The sequence below is a fragment of the Myxine glutinosa genome, chromosome 4 (genome assembly GCF_964187855.1).
Source record: "Myxine glutinosa chromosome 4, kmMyxGlut1.1, whole genome shotgun sequence".
Taxonomy (NCBI): Eukaryota; Metazoa; Chordata; class Myxini; order Myxiniformes; family Myxinidae; genus Myxine; species Myxine glutinosa.
This window is the reverse complement of record NC_136264.1, coordinates 143588980-143611309: the sequence shown is the minus strand read 5'-3', so window position 1 is coordinate 143611309 and position 22330 is coordinate 143588980. Positions and strand designations below refer to the sequence as shown.

The 22330-nt window shown below is 45.0% G+C and overlaps 1 protein-coding gene across 4 annotated transcripts in view; it reads right to left on the bottom strand.

Moving 5' to 3' along the window:
• Positions 1-22330, bottom strand: part of LOC137425326 (lysine-specific demethylase 6A) — a 286024-nt gene that overhangs the window by 107206 nt on the left and 156488 nt on the right. For 2 of the 4 annotated variants that reach the window (XR_010984098.2, XM_068113641.2), the window contains 10 exons: positions 20956-21049; positions 20668-20794; positions 20463-20561; positions 17172-17391; positions 4520-4654; positions 4070-4252; positions 3865-3966; positions 3493-3579; positions 2925-3278; positions 2203-2708 (listed from right to left, as the gene is read on the bottom strand). Coding sequence is in view for 3 of the 4 variants with exons in the window: in XM_068113641.2 (XP_067969742.1) it covers positions 2203-2708; positions 2925-3278; positions 3493-3579; positions 3865-3966; positions 4070-4252; positions 4520-4654; positions 17172-17391; positions 20463-20561; positions 20668-20794; positions 20956-21049 (1907 nt within the window). In the remaining variant the exon portion in view is untranslated. The remainder of the gene's footprint in view (positions 1-2202; positions 2709-2924; positions 3279-3492; positions 3580-3864; positions 3967-4069; positions 4253-4519; positions 4655-17171; positions 17392-20462; positions 20562-20667; positions 20795-20955; positions 21050-22330) is intronic. The other 2 variants (XM_078776555.1, XM_078776554.1) reach the window with 1 other exon arrangement.

The window sequence follows — 22330 nt, the reverse complement described above, 5'->3', positions numbered from 1 at the left end:
TTCCCATCTTCCTTTAATTCCATCTGGGTCCACAACGATTTGCCCCACTTCATCCTTCAAGCAACTCACCCCCATCACATCACACCTCTCTTTCGCTATCTGCTTTGCAATCCTGAATACCGCTCTCTGACCCTCTTCCGAATCCAAGCTTTCTCCGAACATTTTCCTGCATGCCTCCTGCGCCTTTGCTACCTCTTTCTTTGCAGCCTTCTTGACTGCCTTATAACTTTCATGCTCTGCTTTTTCTGCTCCTGTACCCTTCGCCTTCTGCCACTCCTTGAACTTCTTCCTCTTCTCGTCAATCCTCTTTCCAACTTCATCATCCCACCACCATGTTTCCGAGTGCCTCGGTGGTCCTTTTGTCCATCCACATACCTCACCAACGGCTCCCAACAGACTAGCTTTCATTGACATCCAACCACTTTCAAGCTCAACCACATCATCCTCGACCCTACTCAGCCTCTCTTTTAATGCCTCCCTTACTGTCACCTTTTTCAACCTCCATACCTTCATTCTCGGTTGGTACTTCACCCGCCGAGCTCTCCTCGCACATTTCACCCTTATGTCGCAGACAACCAAGTGGTGCTGTGAAACAGCCTCCTCCCCCGGGATCACCTTTGTGTCCCGGAGGTGCCCCCTACCTCGCCTACGCACCATCAGGTAGTCAACGGTTGTCGTCAACCCACCGGACGTGTATGTAACAAGCTTATTATCCTCTTTCTGGAACTGAGTATTACAAATCAACAAATCAGCTCCATCAGCAAACTGCAAAATCCTTTCACCTTCTCCATTTCTCACACCATATCCGTAACCCCCATGAACTCCCTCAAAACCGTCCATACTCCTTCCCACATGTCCATTTAGGTCTCCTCCTACCACAACAACTTCCTCATCTTTCACGTTTTCCATCAGCTTCTCTATCGCACACCAGAACTTGTCCTTCTCTTCATCGCCCCGACCAACCTGCGGAGCATATCCCAAGATGACGTTCACCAGGAGCTTTCCAATCATCATTTTCACCATCATCAACCTATCACTCACTCTAGTCACACTCACCACACTGTCTACAAACTCCTCAGAAAACAGGACACCAACACCATTCACGCCCTCCGGGCACCCTTGCCACACAAGCTTGTATTTCTGTCCCTGCCTACCCTTCACCATTCTCACACCACTTCCCTTCCATCTCGTCTCTTGCACACAACATTTGTCCATTGTCCACTCTTCTTCTGATCAATACTTCCACCACTTCTCCTGATCTCCCTGTCATTGTCCCTACATTCCATGTCCCAAACCTCAGAAACCGATCTCCACTTCGGGCTGTACCCCGCCCATATGCTGTTGTAAATGTCATGATTCTCTTTTTGAGGCAATGTTTTTATGGCCGGATGCCCTTCCTGACGCCAACCCTCTTCGTCGCCTCTTACTACACGCAGGGATACGGTGTACTTATTCTAACCAGGGTACACACCAGGAATATATATACATATATATATACATATATACATATATATATACATATATACATATATATACATATATACATATATATACATACATATACATATATATACATACATATACATATATATACATACATATACATATATATACATACATATACATATATATACATACATAAACATATACATATATATATACATACATATACATATACATATATATACATATACATATACATATATATACATATCTATATATATATATATACATATTCATATACATATCTATATATATATATATTTATATACATATACATATACATATATATATACATATACATATATATACATATACATATATATACATAAACATATATATATACATAAACATATATATACATAAACATATATATACATAAACATATATATATATATACATATACATATATATACATATATATACATATACATACACATACACATATATATACATATACATATATATACATATATATATATATATATACATATATATACTGCAAAGACGAAAAAGGGCAAAAATAATAATTACAACGAAATATATAACTGCCAATTTCATTGCAGTGGAATTCCTTCAAAAGCCAGCTATCCTGAATGCAATTTTAATACTTTTATAAATTGACCAGCTTTGGTGACCAAACCAGTACATTTGAACAATTATAGCTTTCATTTGAACACGTGAATTATCAGCACATCCTACCGACAGGTCCTCAATATCTCGGCAGCACTTGATCGTATCGTGAGGGAATCAAGAGGGGAAGGAGATGGCGAGCCTCGGCCTGGATCACTCGAGGCACCACTATGCCTTTCGCCAGAAAGGCAACCCCTTGCAGCTGGGTGCAGACTGTTGGGACACTCTTCTTTAGATGCAGGTGGACCATTGGTGGAGATGCAATCTGCACCTTGCGGTGAGCGCAAAACCGCATTGTTTAGGACGTGAGAGCGATGGGGCAACGTTGGTAGTGGTGGGGGTGGTGGGGGCGGTAAAAGAAGAGAGTCTCCAACAGGACTGTGTTTGTCCTGCTTCATGAGCGAGTCTTTGGAAGGGGGTGGAGAAGCTTGGGGTGGGGCGGCTGAGGTAGGAGTTGCGGGGTTAACCAAACCGGGCCGAGCAGACAAGGGTGAGCACGTGGGTTTGGTCGTGTTGCTCTGTGCACTCTCTCCTTCGGCAAAGCCTGAGCAGCGACTCTGCAAGTGTTGCAGCACCTGAGGAAAAAAAGAGGATTAACGTTGAAGAAGTGTACAGGCTCTTGGACCAAGTGGGTTTTAAGAGGATACGTTGAAGAGAAGATATTTTAAAAAGCAAACAACAGGGACAAGGAAAGTGAGAAAAGAAAAAAAAGAATTTTTTTTATTGTTTAATTGAAAGCTTTGTTTAATTGCCCACCTCCCCTGCACATTCAAACATAATACTCCATATACCTGAGTGGAAGTGTTAGGGGGGCTCTGAGGTAGTCTTGGTGGCCCCCGGCCCCCATAAGGCACGTGACCCCGGCCGCCCAATGCGGTGAACTCCTTTTCACTTCCTGTTGTTACAGAAACCACCGTCGTGGTTGCACAGCTTGTCATTGTCCCAGAGACTATGGCCGTAGCTCCATGGACCATTGATGGTCCCGCTGCAGAACCCGACGTGGAAACATGGGGACCATTGGTAAGGGGCCATGGAGAAGCACAAGGAGCCTGAGTCCGGTGTGGTGAAGGGTTTGGGACTGTTGGGTACTGTGGACTAATGGCTGCTGGAGCAGGCCCATTAGGAAGAGTTGCTTGCCTTGGCTGCTGAAAAAGGAGAAAGTATTTTTTTTAAAACAACAGTACACTTTAAAATGCGTCCTAGATGTGTTTGTGAAAATAAGAGAAAAAAATAAAAGGAATAAGGGACAAACATGCGCAGGCAGAATCAGAGAAGAGAAAAAAGGAGGACAATATGAAGGAATTAAGGCAGCAAGTCTATAGCTAGGTGGGCAATTGGAAAGAGAAAAAAAATTGTTACCTGAGCTGCACAGACCTGTTGTTCTAACTGTTCAAGCAACTGCACACCTGTTTTTTGCTCACGGTTTCCTCGTAACTGCTCAATGAGCTGGATGAAGAGGAAGGAATAAAAAGTTAAAAAAGCAATGTAGATGAAACATTCCTCTCAGATTGCAAGCAATGGGATCCCTGGTGCCATTAAAAAAAGGTTTTGAAGACATCACCAAAGAAATCCCAACAAGGCAAAGAAAATAAATAAATAACACCAGAGCAAATTGGGAGGGAGATGGAGGAGGGGATGGAGGGTGTAGGAGGGGGCGGGATATTTTTAACACTGAAGAAATAAAAATAATTGAGCAAAGGATCTGAATAGAGATGCTGTTTTAGCCCTTACCTGCAGCTTTTGAGGTGACAACGTGGCTGATGAAGCAGCATCAGATGGCTGCAGTGATTGCTGGGAAAGGGGGTGGCTCCAAGAGTCTGAAACACCAGGCTGCTGCAAAAAAAAAAAAAACGGTATTAGAAGGCTGAGTGGGTTTGGTGAAGCCAAGGTAACAACATCTTCAACTGCAAGGCAACAACTAAGATAGTATCATCACCTTGCCAGAGGGTGAGCTGCGTCGGCGTTTGGCTGGGCTTCCCAGCTCCTCTCCTGGACCACCAGGTACCCCCGCATGCTGCTGATTCAATGCAGGATTGCTACGGCCCATCTGAATTGTGTGCTGAGAGTTTTGAAGGTTATGTCCCGTGTACCCCTCCACTGTCCCTGATGGCTTGTAGGCCTGGTGAACATAAAGCACCAACATGAAAATATAAAGGATAGAGAAAGAAATTATTTTATTGCTAAATGGCTTCCAAGCAGCACCAAATAATAGTACGACATCCTTTTAACCCTGCATCCTCCCCCCTTCCCCACAACAGAAAAAAAAACAATGACCCAAAATAACCAGAGGCATAAAATAAAATGAGATCTTGGTAGGGAAGGAAAGTTGATTGGTAGGAAGTTGAGTTGTTACAATTACCTACAGTGGCGGTGATATGTATGATACCTGTGCGGCAGGTGCGATGGTATTCTGACGTGAGGTCAGCTCTGCAGGGATGGGTAGGCTCCAGGCCTCTTCGATGCTGGGCAGGAGACGTGGCTTTCCAGGCAGTCCACCTTGAGGCATGCTGTATAGCTGTGCCTAAACACATCACATGTGACATGTACAGTAACATTCAGAAACTAGTAAACAATTTTCATGACATTCGCATTCACTTCACATTCACCACCTTAACCATGTATCCTTTTTAAAGAAATTTCAGTTTGAAAAACTGCTTGTGGGAGAGAACAGATGAACAATAAAAAACACAAACAAGGTAGGAACGAAGGAATAAGACGGCAGCAGTGAATGCAATTTTCTGTTTTTTTAAATGACTGCCGAAGCAAGATGAATACAAACAGATAAATCATAATGATAAATAATTATCAGTGTGTAAAGAGCAATGAGCAGAAAAAGGAAAGGAAAGGTCGTGTGAAAGAAAGCACATCACATTTGGGATCAGATCAGGAACAATTTAAACTAAAAACTGCCACTTTATAACTGCTGGCAGTGATGACCGAGTACTACACATGCTGTCCCCGCTTTGATACAACCCTGCTTTGCTACAACACCACTTTGCTACAACCCCACTTTGCTACAACCCCACTTTCATCGGACACGCGTGACACATGACTTCCTCTTTTTTGGATCCTCGTGGTCTTTTGGGTCCTCGAGTCCTCTAGTTCTTCATGGTATTTAAGGGTCTTCGGGCTATTTATGGGGATTGGTGGTCTTAAGGTTCTTGGGGGTCTTAAAGGTTCTTCAAAGGTCCGAGTCTCAGCAGTCCAAAATGTCAAAAGGTACATTCCGTGAGTACATAATTGACATACGTAATTAATAGATAGGATGCCACTGACTTCAAACAGCACATAATGAATAGATATACTGAAAAGTCAAATGGCTGAAGATAATATTGAATTTCTTCTTCATTTTCTTCAAAAAATAACAACTTCTGGCTGCGAAACCGTAAGACCAATCTTGTTGAAATTTTAAACAAGTGTTACGCGAGACTACTGCTACATTACTTTGAGGTTTCACATCGATCAATGAAGCGGATCAAGAGATATAATTTTTTAAAAAGATTTTCGTGCAATCCAATATAGCTGCGAAACCATGTGACCTATCAATTATTCCAGTACACCATGGGATCCCCAAAGCATGGGGAACATATGTGTGAAGTTTCCACTCAATCTGTATATCCGTTTTTGAGAAGTGACTTTTTAAAGGTTTATTATTCAAAAAATCATAACTGCCAAACCATGTGATCGATGACGTTATGGTCAAGGAACTTTTTGTTTGTCATGGGCATGCGATCACCATAGACAAACATTGGCAGTAGAAAGGGCCGTACTGAAGAGCTCAGTGACTTTCAACTAGGCACCGTCATAGGATGCCACCTTTCCAACAAGTCAGTTCTTTAAATTTCTGCACTGCTAGAGCTGTCCCGGTCAACTGTAAGTGTTGTTATTGTGAAGTGGAAACGTCTAGAAGCAACAACAGCTAAGCCGCAAAGTGGTAGGCCACACAAGCTCACAGAACAGGATGGCCGAGTGCCGAAGTGCGTAAAAATAGACTGTCCTCGGTTGCAACACTCACGACCGAGTTCCAAACTGCCTCTGGAATAAACGTCAGCACAAAAACTGTTTGTTGGGATCTTCATGAAATGGGTCTCCATGGCCGAGCAGCCGCACACAAACCTAAGATCACCATGCGCAATGCCAAGAGTCGGCTGGAGTGGTGTAAAGCTCGCCGCCATTGGACTCTGGAACAGTGGAAACGCGTTCTCTGGAGTGATGAATCACGCTTCACCATCTGGCAGTCCGACGGACGAATCTGGGTTTGGCGGATGCCAGAACGCTACCTGCCCGAATGCATAGTGCCAACTGTAAAGTTTGGTGGAAGAGGGATAATGGTCTGGGGCTGTTTTTCATGGTTCGGGCTAGGCCCCTTAATTCCAGTGAAGGGAAATCTTAACGCTACAGCATACAATGACATTCCAGACGATTGTGTGCTTCCAACTTTGTGGCAACAGTTTGGGGAAGGCCCTTTCCTGTTTGAGCATGACAATGGCCCCGTGCACAAAGTGAGGTCCATACAGAAATGGTTTGTTGAGATTGGTGTGGAAGAACTTGACTGGCCTGCAAAGAGGCCTGACCTAAACCCCATCAAACACCTTTGGGATGAATTGGAACACCGACTGCGAGCCAGGCCTAATCGTCCAACAACAGTGCCCGACCTCACAAACGCTCTTGTGGCTGAATGGAAGCAAATACCCGCAGCACTGTTCCAACATCTAGACTAGAGGAAAGCCATCCCAGAAGAGGGGGGGCTGTTGTAGCAGCAAAGGGGGGGCCCATATTAATGCCCATGATTTAGGAATGAGATGTTCGGGTGTCCTCATACTTTTGGTGATGTAGTGTACAGTCACGTGAAAAAGTAAGTACACCCCATGTAAAGTTTTGACTTTTTCAACATATTTCAACATACAGCTATTTGACCTTCATTTCAACAATATTGAGAGACAAAGGTGATATAATATAACAAATATCATGAAACATTTACATTTTGTAGTCCATTGTATAATTTAAATAAACATAAAAGCAAATTTTGCATGTGGAAAAAGTAAGTACACCCTTGGCTCTCATAGGTGGTATTGCCCCCTTTGGCAGAAACAACCTCAAGTAGGCGTTTCTTATAACTGTCTACTAGTCTCTGACATCGACTGGAAGAAATTTTTGCCCACTCCTCCATGCAGAATTCTTTCAGCTGTGCGATGTTTGAGGGGTTTCTTGCATGCACAGCTCGTTTCAAATCCCCCCACAACATCTCGATGGGATTTAGATCCGGGCTTTGACTTGGCCATTCCAGAACCCTCCATTTCTTTCTTTTCAGCCATTCCTTGGTGGATTTACTGGTATGTTTAGGGTCATTGTCATGTTGCAAGGTCCACCTTCGGTTGAGCTTCAACTTTCCAACAGATGGCCTCACATTATCCTCAAGCATCCTCTGGTACAATGAAGAATTCATCATGGATTCTATGATGGTGAGCTGCCCAGGCCCTGCTGCAGCAAAGCTGCCCCAAACCATAATATTTCCACCACCATGCTTTACAGTTGGTATCAGGTTCTTGTGGTCAAATGCTGTCTTTGGTTTTCGCCAAACATGTCTTCTGGTACTGTGGCCAAATAGCTCTACCTTTGACTCATCTGTCCAGAGCACATTGTTCCAGAAGTGCTGGTCTTTGCCGAGGTGTTCATTGGCAAACTTTAGTCTTGCCCTGATGTTCTTTCTGGACAGCAAAAGGTTTCCTCCTGGCACACCTCCCATGTAGATCAAATCTGTGCAGCCTCTTTCTAATGGTAGACTTTGACATCAACAGTGGCAAGAGCTACCTGTAGGTCCCGTGATGACATTCTGTGGTTCTTCGAGACTTCTTTCAGCATCTTGCGGTCTGCTCTCGGGCTGAACTTGCTGGGGCAGCCTGGCCTGAACAAGTTGGCAGTTGTTTGGAATCTTCTCCACTTGTAGATGATCTTCCGGACAGTCGAATGATTGATTTCAAATTGTTTGGAGATCTTTTTAAATCCCTTCCCAGACTCGTAGGCATCTATAACCTTCTTTCTGAAGGCCTCAGAGAGCTCTTTTGATCTAGGCATGGCGACGCCGCACACTTCAACAACAAAGAGCAAACCAAACGAAATGTCTGAGGTTTAAATAAGACAGGTTCCTCCAAGGTTCCTAACGATGTTCTAATCATTTGCACCTGAGCTGGCACACCTGATTCTAATTTTTGGTATTTGAAGTAGTGATAAATGTGGGGGTGTACTTACTTTTTCCACATGCAAAATTTGCATTTATGTTTATTTAAATTATACAATGGACTACAAAATGTAAATGTTTCATGATATTTGTTACTAGTGGGGTCACCCGTGGGAATCCCCACGTGGGAATCCCGTGGGAATCCCCAATACATACATACATACACACACACACACACGTACACACACATGTACACCCACACACATATATATACACATACAGACACACACATATATACACATACACACACATACACACGTGTACACACACATGTACACCGACACACATGCACACACATACACATGTGCACATACACACATATATACACATACACACATGTACACCCACACACACACATACATACGCACACACCATACACACACACAAACACACACACACACACACACATATAAACATACAGACACACACATATATACACATGCACAAAAAAACACACACATATATACACACACATACACGCACACATACACACGTCACACGTACAGACAAATGTACATCGACACACATGCACACACATACACACATATGCACACACACATATATATATATATATATATATATATATACATACACACACACACACACACACACACACACACACACACACACACACACACAGAGACATATATATACACACATAAACATATATGCACGCACGCACACACACACACACACACACACACACACACACACACACACACACACACACACACACACACACACACACACACACACACACATATATGCACGCGCGCACACACACGCACACACACACACACGTCCCACATGTATATATCCCACATCCCACATGTATATACATGTTTAAAGTGTATGTGCCCTTCCCCCCTCCCCCGCCCGGCAACGCTGAGTACTTGTGCTAGTAACTAATGAAATAAAAACGAAGAAATATCTCTGGGTAATTTACTGAAACTCGGTGAAATTCGCTGAAATTCGCTCGGTGTATCGGTGAAATATTTTATTTGGGCGGTGTATAATTGCTTCGAACGAAATATCTCTAAGCAATTTCCCGTCTGTGTTTCATGTCCATGCACACGTGAAATGGAGTTTGTTTTGCACACGTGAAATGAACATGTGAACCCTTACTTCCGGATAATAATGTTGAATGAAATAAAAACGAAGAAATATAGTGGGGTCATCCGTGGGACATTTCGACATATTGAGTTAGATGCTGCACATTCATTTTTACAAAATGGTTACTGGCAAGTCATCAGATCCAGAAATGGTCTAATGAACACAATTTATTTATTTCACATAATATGTGACCCCTCACTCCTCTCCACCTGACACTCTCCTCTCTCCACCTGACACTCTCCTCTCTCCACCTAGCACTCCTCTCCTCTCCAATCCCTCACATTCCTCTCCTCTCCAATCCCTCACCTCTCCAATCCCTCACACTCCTCTCCTCTCCAATCCCTCACTCTCCTCTCCAATCGCTCCTCACTCGCCTCTCCAATCGCTCCTCACTCGCCTCTCCAATCGCTCCTCACTCGCCTCTCCAATCGCTACTCACTCGCCTCTCCAATCGCTCCTCACTCGCCTCTCCAATCGCTCCTCACTCGCCTCTCCAATCGCTCCTCACTCGCCTCGCCAATCGCTCCTCACTCGCCTCTCCAATCGCTCCTCACCCGCCTCTCCAATCGCTCCTCACTTGCCTCTCCAATCGCCCCTCACTCGCCTCTCCAATCGCCCCTCACTCGCCTCTCCAATCGCTCCTCACTCGCCTCTCCAATCGCTCCTCACTCGCCTCTCCAATCGGCTTTCCCCGTCTAGTTTCTCTCGTTTTTCTCCCGTCTCGTTCTTTTTCTTGCTCCAAATCGGCCCGTCTCGCCCGTCGGCCCGTCGGAATCGGAAATCGGCCCGTCTTGCTTTCTTGCTTGCGCGTAAATAAATTGTGTTCATTACACCATTTCTGGATCTGATGACTTGCCAGTAACCATTTTGTAAAAATGAATGTGCAGCATCTAACTCAATATGTCGAAATGTCACACACATCCATGCCCGTGGGATTCCCACGGGTGACCCCGCAAGTTTGCATTGACGTTCGTCGATGGACTCGTTCGCCCGTCTCATTCGCTTTCTTGCTACATCCTGTTCAAGTCTGCGTTCTTCATCGATCGTCTCATTCATTTTGGAAATAGAAGTTTCCATGCAGCGCATGAATTGTCGCAATCCTCAAGAGGAAGTGTCTCGTAATCATCAAATGATAAATGGCAAGTAAATTATATTGTGGAAAATTAAAGATTTCAAATAAACCTATTTAAAGTGTATGCGCACATAACTAATAAAAAAAACGAAGAAATATCTCTCGGTAATTTCCTGAAACATATTTTACTTCCGGCTAATAATGTTGAATGAAATAAAAACGAAGAAATATATGTCGGCATCATTGTTGACGTTTTTGTGACGACTGTCATCAAACGAAAAAGTAATATATCTTAACGGAAAAGCAAAAGCGAATTTTTAATATACTAGGGCATGCCCGTACTATATATATATCTAAAATTATATCCCCCCCCCTCTATTTACATGAAATGGTTTGGTCCATTCGCAAAGCCAAAGCGAACGGCTTGCGAGTACGGTGACAATCCCCCCCCCCCTCTATTTACATGAAATGGTTTGGTCCAAAGCGAACGGCTTGCGAGTACGGTGACAATCCCCCCCCTCTATTTACATGAAATGGTTTGGTCCAAAGCGAACGGCTTGCGAGTACGGTGACAATCCCCCCCCCCTCTATTTACATGAAATGGTTTGGTCCAAAGCGAACGGCTTGCGGAGTTTGGTAAAGAAATCGCCATAGCTCGGTAACTACTTCTCCGATTAATATGAAACCTTGAAAAGGCACATCCTCGGGTCCCCAGCAATATACCTGGCAAGTTTCAAGTATATCGGACCCGTGGTTGTCGAGAAACAGCGGTCGCATACACACACACAGACACACACACAGAGATTACTGGAATTATAGATAGATATCGACACGTTGCCGTTGGTGTCATGTTGGGCGGTGTATGATACACCATGACGCGATTTAAAAAAATATATCTCTGCATTTTCCCGCGTGTGTGGAATGTTTGTGGAAAATTAAAGATTTCAAATAAACCTATTTAAAGTGTATGCGCACATAACTAATAAAAAAAACGAAGAAATATCGGTAATTTCCTGAAACATATTGTACTTCTGGCTAATAATGTTGAATGAAATAAAAACGAAGAAATATATGTCGGCATCATTGTTGACGTTTTTGTGACGACTGTCATCAAACGAAAAAGTAATATATCTTAACGGAAAAGCAAAAGCGAATTTTTAATATACTAGGGCATGCCCGTACTATATCTATATCTAAAATTATATCCCCCCCCCTCTATTTACATGAAATGGTTTGGTCCAAAGCGAACGGCTTGCGAGTACGGTGACAATCCCCCCCCCCCTCTATTTACACGAAATGGTTTGGTCCATTCGCAAAGCCAAAGCGAACGGCAGTTACGAATCGCAGTTACGATGAATCGCAAAGTAGTTTTAATTAGTTTTAAAACATAGTTTAACGCCAACATAGTTTGCCAACGTGAAATAAATGAATACGCTCTCAAATGTGCCGTCCGAGGCAGAGTCTGTTCGGCACGTTCGGCACACGTGATAGCTCGCTGCTCTCTGATTGGTTGAATCGTTTTTTGGACATAGCTCGGTAACTACTTGTCCGATTAATATGAAACCTTGAAAAGGCACATCCTCGGGTCCCCAGCAATATACCTGGCAAGTTTCAAGTATATCGGACCGGTAGTTGTCGAGAAACAGCGGTCGCATACACACACACACACAGACAGAGATTAGTGGAATTATAGATAGATATTGACACGTTGCCGCCGGTGTCATGTTGGGCGGTGTATGATACACTATGACGCGATTTAAAAAAATATATCTCTGCATTTTCCCGCGTGTGTGGAATGTTCTCAATTATTGCTGACACCGAGTCTGAAACCATCGATAAAAATGAAATCATATGGTGAGTTAGATTGGAGATAAAGGCGTGAGAGAGACTCAATGGCCTTGAAGTTACAGGCGTTTGAGAATTCATTTCGTTCTATAAACGGCAACTTTCATTGGATTTTCTTCCCGTTTTTTTTCAACCGAGTCTAAAACTATGTTAGCGACTGTGAAAAATGAAATGATATATCGAATTTGATTTGAAATAAAACTGGGAGAGAGAGAGCAAGACACCACGGGCCTACAAAACAGGCCTCAAAGCTATGCGAGTTAATAAAATGGTGGATATTTGTTTATAATTATATGAAGCCACTCCCAGAATGGGTGGAGCTATGGGTGGAGCTACTCTGCAAACCGAGTAAGCTACACCCCGGACAGACACCCAACAGACAGACAGACAGACAGAATCATCTACGGCTATTATAATATAGATATTATATCACCTTTATCTGTCAATATTGTTGAAATGAAGATCAAATAGCTGTATGTTGAAATATGTTGAAAAAGTCAAAACTTTACATGGGGTGTACTTAGTTTTTCATGTGACTGTATGTATGTATGTATGTGTGTGTGTATGTATGTATGTATGTATGCATGTATGCATGTATGCATGTATGTATGTATGTATGTATGTATATGTATATATGTAGGCAAGTCGAACGGTGTAGGTTGAGGTTACGGAATAGAAATGGAGGTGTGTGTGTGTGTGTGTGTGTGTGTGTGTGTGTGTGTGTTGCAGGAGTGGGTCATGAGTGGGTGTGGTTTTGCATGAATGGTTTTGCATGTTTGCATGAGTGGTGCATATTGGTAAGGGTAGGTGGTTGGTTGTGTGGGTTTTTTTTTTGGTTTTTTTGTTACTATTATTTTTTCTTATTTTGTGTATGTGAGTGAGTGAGTGGGTGAGGGTGTGTGTTTTTGCATGAATTAATTTTTGCATGAGTGTGTGTGTTTTTGTATGTTGAGTGGTGTAGGTTGTAAGGGTAGGTGGTTGGTTGGTGTTGTGTGTGTATGTGTGTGGATTGTGTATGAATGATCTGGTGTGTTTTGTTGGTGAGTGGTGAAGGGTATAAAGGTGGGTGTTTGAGTGTTTCACCATGTTTGTTTGGTGCTGTGGATTCTGGATGTGGAGGTGTTGCTGTTGTAGTCTGCTTTCGCACTGGCTGGGGGTGGGGGTATGTAAGCATCCAGGTGTAGTTGCTGAATGTGGATGTGTATGTGCCCCTGCTCGCCCACCTTAGCTGACCGTATCGAGGTTGAAGGGCCGAAATGGGATGATGCTGAGGACCTCGACTGAGGACCCGGTCAGTGCGGCACACTTGTGACCAGGTGTGTTTTGAACTTAAATCATATATATATTATATATATATATATATATATATATATATATATATATATATATATATATATATATAATCAACGAACATAACAGCGTGACGAGCGCTGTCCCGATCTCCTGTGGACCGAAGTCCTAGACCAAAGCGTCACCTCCGACCCAAAGGGTCTTCTGGAGGCCTCAGCCCGGCCACTCTGTCAACAGACAGAGATTTATTCATTGGTCCCCCTTGGCTAAACATCAAGCAGAGCCGCCAATCCAAATTTCGGGCTTACTGACCTGTTTTGGGGCCACAGGAAAGGCCTGCCTTTTTTGCTTGTGAAAAAAGGTAAAAAGTCAAACATTTGAACAGCCTTGGACGTGCACCTTGACCCCATGGCCAAGGCACAACGTCAACAAGGCTGTCCCAATAACATTACACATGCGCCTCAACCCCAAGGGAGAAGCACATGGTCATTCAAACGCATGCATCATGCCCCCGAAGGGCCACAATGCATGGTCATACAATTGGGACCACTCCTCTTAATAGGAGTAAGACCCCTTAATCCACCAGCAGGGCATTACTCCTGCCAGGTCCGATTTGCATGCAGGTCTACCGCCCCTCGTCAGGACGGCATACTGCAAAAATATCTCACCAATGAGGACCAAAATCGTCTATTAAGATGATCAAGGCACCTCCTAGCTTTAATGGTGAGCACCAGCCACGAATTATGTCTCACACGGTAAATACCGCATAACCCACAAGGAACCAACAGCCTGTCTGCCACACAGACCATCGTTCCCACCAGTGCAAACCAAAACCAGGGGGTGCGGTGCGATCGGCGGGGATAATAATCAACGAACATAACAGCGTGACGAGCGCTGTCCCGATCTCCTGTGGACCGAAGTCCTAGACCAAAGCGTCACCTCCGACCCAAAGGGTCTTCTGGAGGCCTCAGCCCGGCCACTCTGTCAACAGACAGAGATTTATTCATAATTCGTGGTGTGAGACATAATTCGTGGCTGGTGCTCACCATTAAAGCTAGGAGGTGCCTTGATCATCTTAATAGACGATTTTGGTCCTCATTGGTTAGATTTTTTGCAGTATGCCGTCCTGACGAGGGTCAGTAAGCCCGAAATCTGGATTGGCGGCTCTGCTTGATGTTTAGCCAAGGGGGACCAATGAATAAATCTCTGTCTGTTGACAGAGTGGCCGGGCTGAGGCCTCCAGAAGACCCTTTGGGTCGGAGGTGACGCTTTGGTCTAGGACTTCGGTCCACAGGAGATCGGGACAGCGCTCGTCACGCTGTTATGTTCGTTGATTATTATCCCCGCCGATCACACCGCACCCCCTGGTTTTGGTTTGCACTGGTGGGAACGATGGTCTGTGTGGCAGACAGGCTGTTGGTTCCTTGTGGGTTATGCGGTATTTACCGTGTGAGACATAATTCGTGGCTGGTGCTCACCATTAAAGCTAGGAGGTGCCTTGATATTATATATATATATATATATATATATATATATATACATACACACACATACACACATACATACATACATACATATATATATATATACTGAGTATATTGAGAGTATATATCTATCTATAATTCCAGTAATCTCTGTATGTGTGTTTGTATGTTTGTTTGTTTGTTTGTCTGTGACCGCTGTTTCTCGACAACCACGGGTCCGATATACTTTAAACTTGCCAGGTATATTGCTGGGGACCCGAGGATGTGCCTTTTCAAGGTTTCATATTAATCGGACAAGTACTTACCGAGCTATGTCCAAAAAACGATTCAACCAATCAGAGAGCAGCGAGCTATCGCGTGTGCCGAACGTGGCGAACACACTCTGCCTCGGACGGCACATTTGAGAGCGTATTCATTTATTTCACGTTGGCAAACTATGTTGCCGTTAAACTATGTTTTAAAACTAATTAAAACTACTATCTATAATTCCACGGGTCCGATAAAAAACACCGTACTCGCAAGCCGTTCGCTTTGGACCAAACCATTTCATGTAAATAGAGGGGGGGGATTGTCACCGTACTCGCAAGCCGTTCGCTTTGGACCAAACCATTTCATGTAAATAGAGGGGGGGGATATAATTTTAGATATATATATAGTACGGGCATGCCCTAGTATATATAAATTAGAAAAGGGTGATAATTGTGTTGGGCGATAAACATATGGATAAAGCAATTATATCTCTTGAATCAGGGAGAGTGATGGGACGACAATCGTGCTTTGGATTTGCTCTCACGATAACTAGAATGGAAATTAATTATTAGCAGAAAATTAGCATGTGTGATAGAGAGTACCAAATTAGCAGAACTCTCCATCACACATGCCTAAACTTACCATGGTAAGCTGAAAGGACAGTAGCAGTGTGCAAAGTGGTGATCTGACAGTGAAAATGCATTCGTGAATGCATTCAATCAAATCTCTCTGCAAGAGCGAGGCTTATTGAAGAGCAAGGCCACAGAGGATATGAACTAACAGTGGCGCAGCGGGACAACTGGTGCACTCAATAAGCAAGGGAATGAAAGCACGGGAAAATAGGAGAGAGAGGAGGGAAGGAAACCCTGCAACCTGCAAGTAAGACGATGGGGTTGGGTTCATGGAGGACGTGGGGTCATTTCATGAACCTTCGGAAACAACAGGGTGAGACTGTGAGACATTCCAGGATTAAAGACATGTTCCATTTCTACATCAGCATAGAATGATGCAGCTGCTTTATACCTGTCCGTGGGATGGAGTACTGAAGGACATAATGTGGCGTAATCTGCAAAAAGGAAGAGGGTTTTCCAGAGCATCTGAGAGGTCGTTCATCTCGATGAGAACAATGGGCCCAACACATTGCCTTGAGGCACTCCAGCCTCCACTGGGAGAAGAGAGGAGAGGGTTCCATTGATAGCAACTGTTGACTGCATGAGTGAAGGAAGTCATAAAGCCAGATATGAAGGCAGCCTTGTATGCCACAGGCAGTGAGCTTGGCAAGCAAAGCAGGATGCCAGACTGTGATGAATGCCCGAAATATGTTCAGGGAGACGCACCTGACCTCCTGTTTGAGATTTATGTCCTCCGCCCATTGCTGAGAGAGGAGCAGCATGTCCAGAGTTGAATGACCAGGATGGAATCCAAACTGATGTTCAGAGTTCAGGCTGTTTGAAAACAGGAAAAACTTGACATCAGCAGCAATGATGGATTCCATGACATTGCTTATAATTGGAAGTCAGCTACTGAAATGTAGTTGACAGGATCCGTATTTGCACCTTTCTTGTGGACAGGAATGATGTTTGCTGACTTCCAGGTAGAAAGGACGTGAATAAAGGAAAGGAAAGGAAAGGAAAGGGTGAATAGAGCAGACAGAGGAGAAGAGCAGAAGTTGTCAGTTGTCAGCATAACATTGACAAAACAAGCAAGCAAAGGAGACATTTCTCATTCTGACCTACTAATGACTCACCTGCAAATGCTTTACCCGCAGAGCGAGGGCAGCAGCGTTCCCACAGGCTCGACTTCGTGCCGCGTTCCCGTAGCACTTGATGGCGTCTTGGGGCTGGCTACAGGATTCGTACAGGACGCCAAGGTCTGTCCACGCAGCAGCGTGTCCCTGATCCAGCTGCACAGCGCAGATGTATGCTTGCAGAGCATCCATGGGCTGGTTCTGCTGCTGATACAGCACCCTGATGTTCACAAATGCACACAGGAGGGAGGCAGAGGGGGAAGGAAACAACATCAACAAAGGGAGAAGCATGCAGCATTACTTCTCTGGGGATTGGGTCATATCAAAGTACAATATGTCGCTTGAGTTGTAAGGTGAGCTTGCAGAATCTCAAAACACAGTATCCTCAAGTCAAACTGACTAACTCATTTTCAAGCTTCCACTTGTCAACAGAAAAGGTGTCCTTTCAAAAATGAGAGAATTAATGCCAGTGCTCCCTTCCGAGTAGTAGGGACAATGACAGGGAGATCAAGAGAAGTGGTGGAAGTATTGGTCAGACGAAGAGTGGACATATGTTGTGTGCAGGAGACGAGATGGAAGGGAAGTGGTGTGAGAATGGTGAAGGGTAGAGGGTAGGCAGGGACAGAAATACAAGTTTGTGTGGTAAGGGTGCCCGGACGGCGTGCATGGTGTTGGTGTCCTGTTTTCTGAGGAGTTTGGGGACAGTGTGGTGAGTGTGACTAGAGTGAGTGATAGGTTGATGGTGAAAATGATGATTGGAAAGCTCTTGGTGAACGTCATCTCGGGATATGCTCCGCAGGTTGGTCGGAGCGATGAAGAGAAGGAGAAGTTCTGGTGTGCAATGGAGAAGTTGATGGAAAACGTGAAAGATGAGGACGTTGTTGTGGTAGGAGGAGACCTAAATGGACATGTGGGAAGGAGTATGGTCGGTTTTGAGGGAGTTCATGGGGGTTACGGATATGGTGTGAGGAATGGAGAAGGGGAAAGGATTTTGGGGTTTGCTGATGGAGCTGGTTTGTTGATTTGTAACACTCAGTTCCAGAAAGAGGATAATAAGCTTGTTACATACACGTCAGGTGGGTCGACGACAACCGTTGACTACCTGATGGTGCATAGGCGAGATAGGGGGCACCTCCGGGACACAAAGGTGATCCCGGGGGAGGAGGCTGTTTCACAGCAGCATTTGGTTGTCTGCGACATAAGGGTGAAAGGTGCTAGGAGAGCTCAGCGGGTGAAGTACCAAACGAGAATGAAGGTGTGGAGGTTGAAAGAGGTGACAGTCAGGGAGGCATTAAAAGAGAGGCTGAGTATGGGAGAGGATGATGTGGTTGAGCTTGAAAGTGGTTGGATGTCAATGAAAGATCGTCTGTTGGGAGCCGTTGGTGAGGTATGTGGATGGACAAAAGGAAACAGGCACTCGGAAACTCGGAAACAAACGGGCACTCGGAAACATTGTGGTGGGATGATGAAGTTGGAAAGAGGATTGGCAAGAAGAGGAAGAAGTTCAATGAGTGGCAGAAGGCGCAAGGGTACGGGGGCAGAAAAGGCAGAGCATGAAAGTTATACGGCAGCCAAGAAGGCTGCAAAGAAAGAGGTAGCAAAGGCGCAGGAGGCATGTAGGAAAATGTTCGGAGAACGCTTGGATTTGGAAGAGGGTCAGAGAGCGGTATTCAGGATTGCAAAGCAGATAGCGAAAGAGAGGTGTGATGTGATGGGGGTGAGTTGCTTAAAGGATGAAGTGGGACAAATTGTTGTGGACCCAGATGGAATTAAAGGAAGATGGAAGAGATATATGGAAATACTGTTGAATGCAGAGAATGAATGGGATGGCAACATCGAGAGTAACCCAGTTTTAGGACCGGCAGAGAAGATAACTGAGAAGGAGGTTGAGGAAGCGATAAAAGCAATGAAGAGTAGAAAAGCAGGAGTGCCGATGGGAGTTGTGGGAGATATGTTGAAGGCAGCGGGAAGTTAGGGTGTGAAGAGAATGACAGAGATCTGTAATCTGGTGGTGAAAGAAGGCCGCATTCCAGTGGATTGGGAACTGAGTACCCTCGTCCCTCTATACAAGGGGAAAGGTGACCCTCTGGAGTGTGGCTCGTATCAAGCGATAAAGTTATTGGAGCATGGAATGAAGGTATTGGAAAGGGTGTTGGAGAGGAGGATAAGGAAGAAAGTGAAGATCGACGAAATGCAGTTTGGATTTATGCAAGGAAGGGTGTCGGAGTGAACTCCATTCAATGTACAATGTGTGCTGTGGGGGTTCATCAAAAATGTAGTGGTCTGAGAGGGTCATTAACCAGTGTGGCAGCTACATTCAAGTGTGAGGTGTGCACAGAGTGATCTGCAGATGGAGGAAATGTTGAGTTGGATCTCGGAGACAGCGTGAAGCTGGAAGGTGTGAAAACATTTTGCTACCTAGGAGACATGTTGAATGGAGAAGGTGGATCAGACTCGGCAACGGTTGCTGGAGTGAGATGTGCATGGAAGAAGTTTTGGGAAATGAGTGGCGTGCTGATGAGGAGGGGAGTGTCGTTGAAGCTGAAGGGAAAGATGCTGCATGTGTGAGAAGTGTTATGATTTATGGGAGCGAGACATGGGTAATGAACGTAGAGCAGCAACGAAGGCTGGAAAGGGTGGAAATGAGAATGGTTCGGTGGATGTGCAGAGTATCGTTGAGAGAGAGGAAGCCAAATGATGAATTGCAAAAGATGATGGGAACAGAGCCTGTGGTGGATGCTGTGAAGAGAAACAGGTTGAGATGGTTTGGTCATGTGTTGAGGAAGGATGAAAGTGACTGGTTGAGAAGAGTGATGGAAATGAATGGAGAAGGAAGTAGAGGACGGGGAAGACCGAGAAAGACTTGGCTAAAGGTGGTGGAAGAAGAAATGCGGGCAAGGGGGTTAACAAGGGGAGATGCAGAAAATAGGGCAAAATGGAGAAGATTGTCATGGGGCCCGCAAGGCTAACCCCCGCTCTAGCAGGGAAATGGCCTTAAAATGACTGTTGTCGTTGTTGTTGTTGTTGTTGTTGTGTTGCTCCCTTCCGAGTACCCCTTTTGGGTTAAATGGCAGTTTTGACCAGCTCAACTAACCCTTCTCATTTCAATAACCCGAATGATCCATAAGCTTTGCAGACTCAGGTTCCGTGTAGTAAACACCGACTGAGCAATGGATGTACTAATTAATCTTCTCTTAGAATGTCAACTGTGACTGAATGACTGGCTGACTAACATGCACGCCCACACGCACAGTTGTATCAGTGCATACAAAAGTATAGGACAGCGCATACCCGATGGAGCACCAGGTATCCGCGCTTGCCTCGGACTTGTCAATAGATTGTCTGTACGAGACGAATGCGTCGTGCACTTTGCCGATACTGGAAAAACACCTGGGGAAAACAGATGGGGAGAGTTAGAAGGTGAAAAGGCCAGGCTCATTTGTCATAAGCCTCTTTCAAAACATTTTCCTTAACACCTATATTCAATGTAACCTACCTTCCAAGGAAGTACCAAGAAAGGCCTGAGTTGGGCTCAACCTCAAGAGAGCGTTGTAGGCACTGGATGGCACGGGATTCGCGTGTCGCTTTATCTCCTAGTTGTTCTGCTGAATGCTGCATCCAGCCTGCACACAACCAGGAGCATCCATCAACCCGACTCAAAATCTGCAGCCGAGAGTCAAGTACACACCTGAAAAACAGCCAAGTGAAGAGGAACGTGCAAGCTGGAGAGGCATCAGGGATGCATGAGAAGAGAAAGAGAGAGAGAAAGAAAGAGAGCCCTTACCCAACTGCCGTAAAACGTTGGCCTTGACTGCAACTGGAAGATTCTCCGTTTGCAGCAGCTGTTCATAGGCGTCCTTTGCTGCTCTGTATTTGTGCTAAGGGTCAAAACAAAAGTGAAGCCCAAATGCAAACATTTTACATGTTTGAAGTACTCTCCATGATAAATTTCCTCTAAAAGCGAAAAACATTCATCATCCAAACTCATAAATTAAACCCAATCAGATGTGACAAAATGAGGGAACAGTAAACATCAAAAATAGAGATAATCTGGTGGAGGAGGCTGTGAAATAGGAGGAAGATGCAGAACAGGATGGTGATGAGAACTTAAGGGAAGAGGGGATGGCGACGGCGGTGAGGGGTGGTGGTGGTGGTGGTGGTGGTGAAGACAGCGACGGCGGCGATGATGAGGGGGTGGTAGCAGTGGCGAAGACGAAGGAACAGCGGAAGCAAAGACGAGGGAACAGAGAAGGCAGCGACAGCTACAGCAGCGACACCGGGGTGAGGGCGGAGGTGGCGGTGGCAATGACACCGAGGTGTTGGACGGCAGTGGTGGCGATGCTGGGGGAGGATGGCAGCGGCAGTGACGTTGGGGGAGGGTGGCAGAGGCGGCAATGCTGGGGGAGGGTGGCCGAGGTGACGCTGGGGGAGGGGTGGTTATGACGACCATTTTGGGGGGCCCGATGACAAGGAGGGTCAGGCGTAAGGACAACAAAGTGGGAGATTGAGGGGTAACAATGACAGGGGGTGGGGTAATCAAAGCAGAAAAGGTGGAGGAGGCAGAAATGAGAAGGCAAAAAAAGACTTAAGAAAACGAAGGGTTAAAATAAAGAGGTACAAGAATAAAAAAGGCAGTAAATGAAAAAGAGGAGGAAGAAGAAAAAGAGGAGGATAAAAGGAAAAAGGGAGCAAGAAAGGAGTCAGAAAAGGAAGAGAGGAGGTGGCGGTGGCAATGACACTGAGGTGTTGGACGGCAGTGGTGGCGATGCTGGGGGAGGATGGCAGCGGCGGCGACGTTGGGGGAGGGTGGCAGAGGCGGAAATGCTGGGGGAGGATGGCAGAGGTGACGCTGGGGGAGGGGTGGTTATGCGACAATTTTGGGGGGCCCGATGACAAGGAGGGTCAGGCGTAAGGACAACAAAGTGGGAGACTGAGGGGTAACAATGACAGGGGGTGGGGTAATCAAAGCAGAAAAGGTGGAGGAGGCAGAAATGAGAAGGCAAAAAAAGACTTAAGAAAACGAAGGGTTAAAATAAAGAGGTACAAGAATAAAAAGGCAGTAAATGAAAAAGGAGGAAGAAGAAAAAGAGGACGATAAAAGGAAAAATGGAGCAAGAAAGGAGTCAGAAAATGAAGAGAGGAGGTGGTGGCAGCAGCAA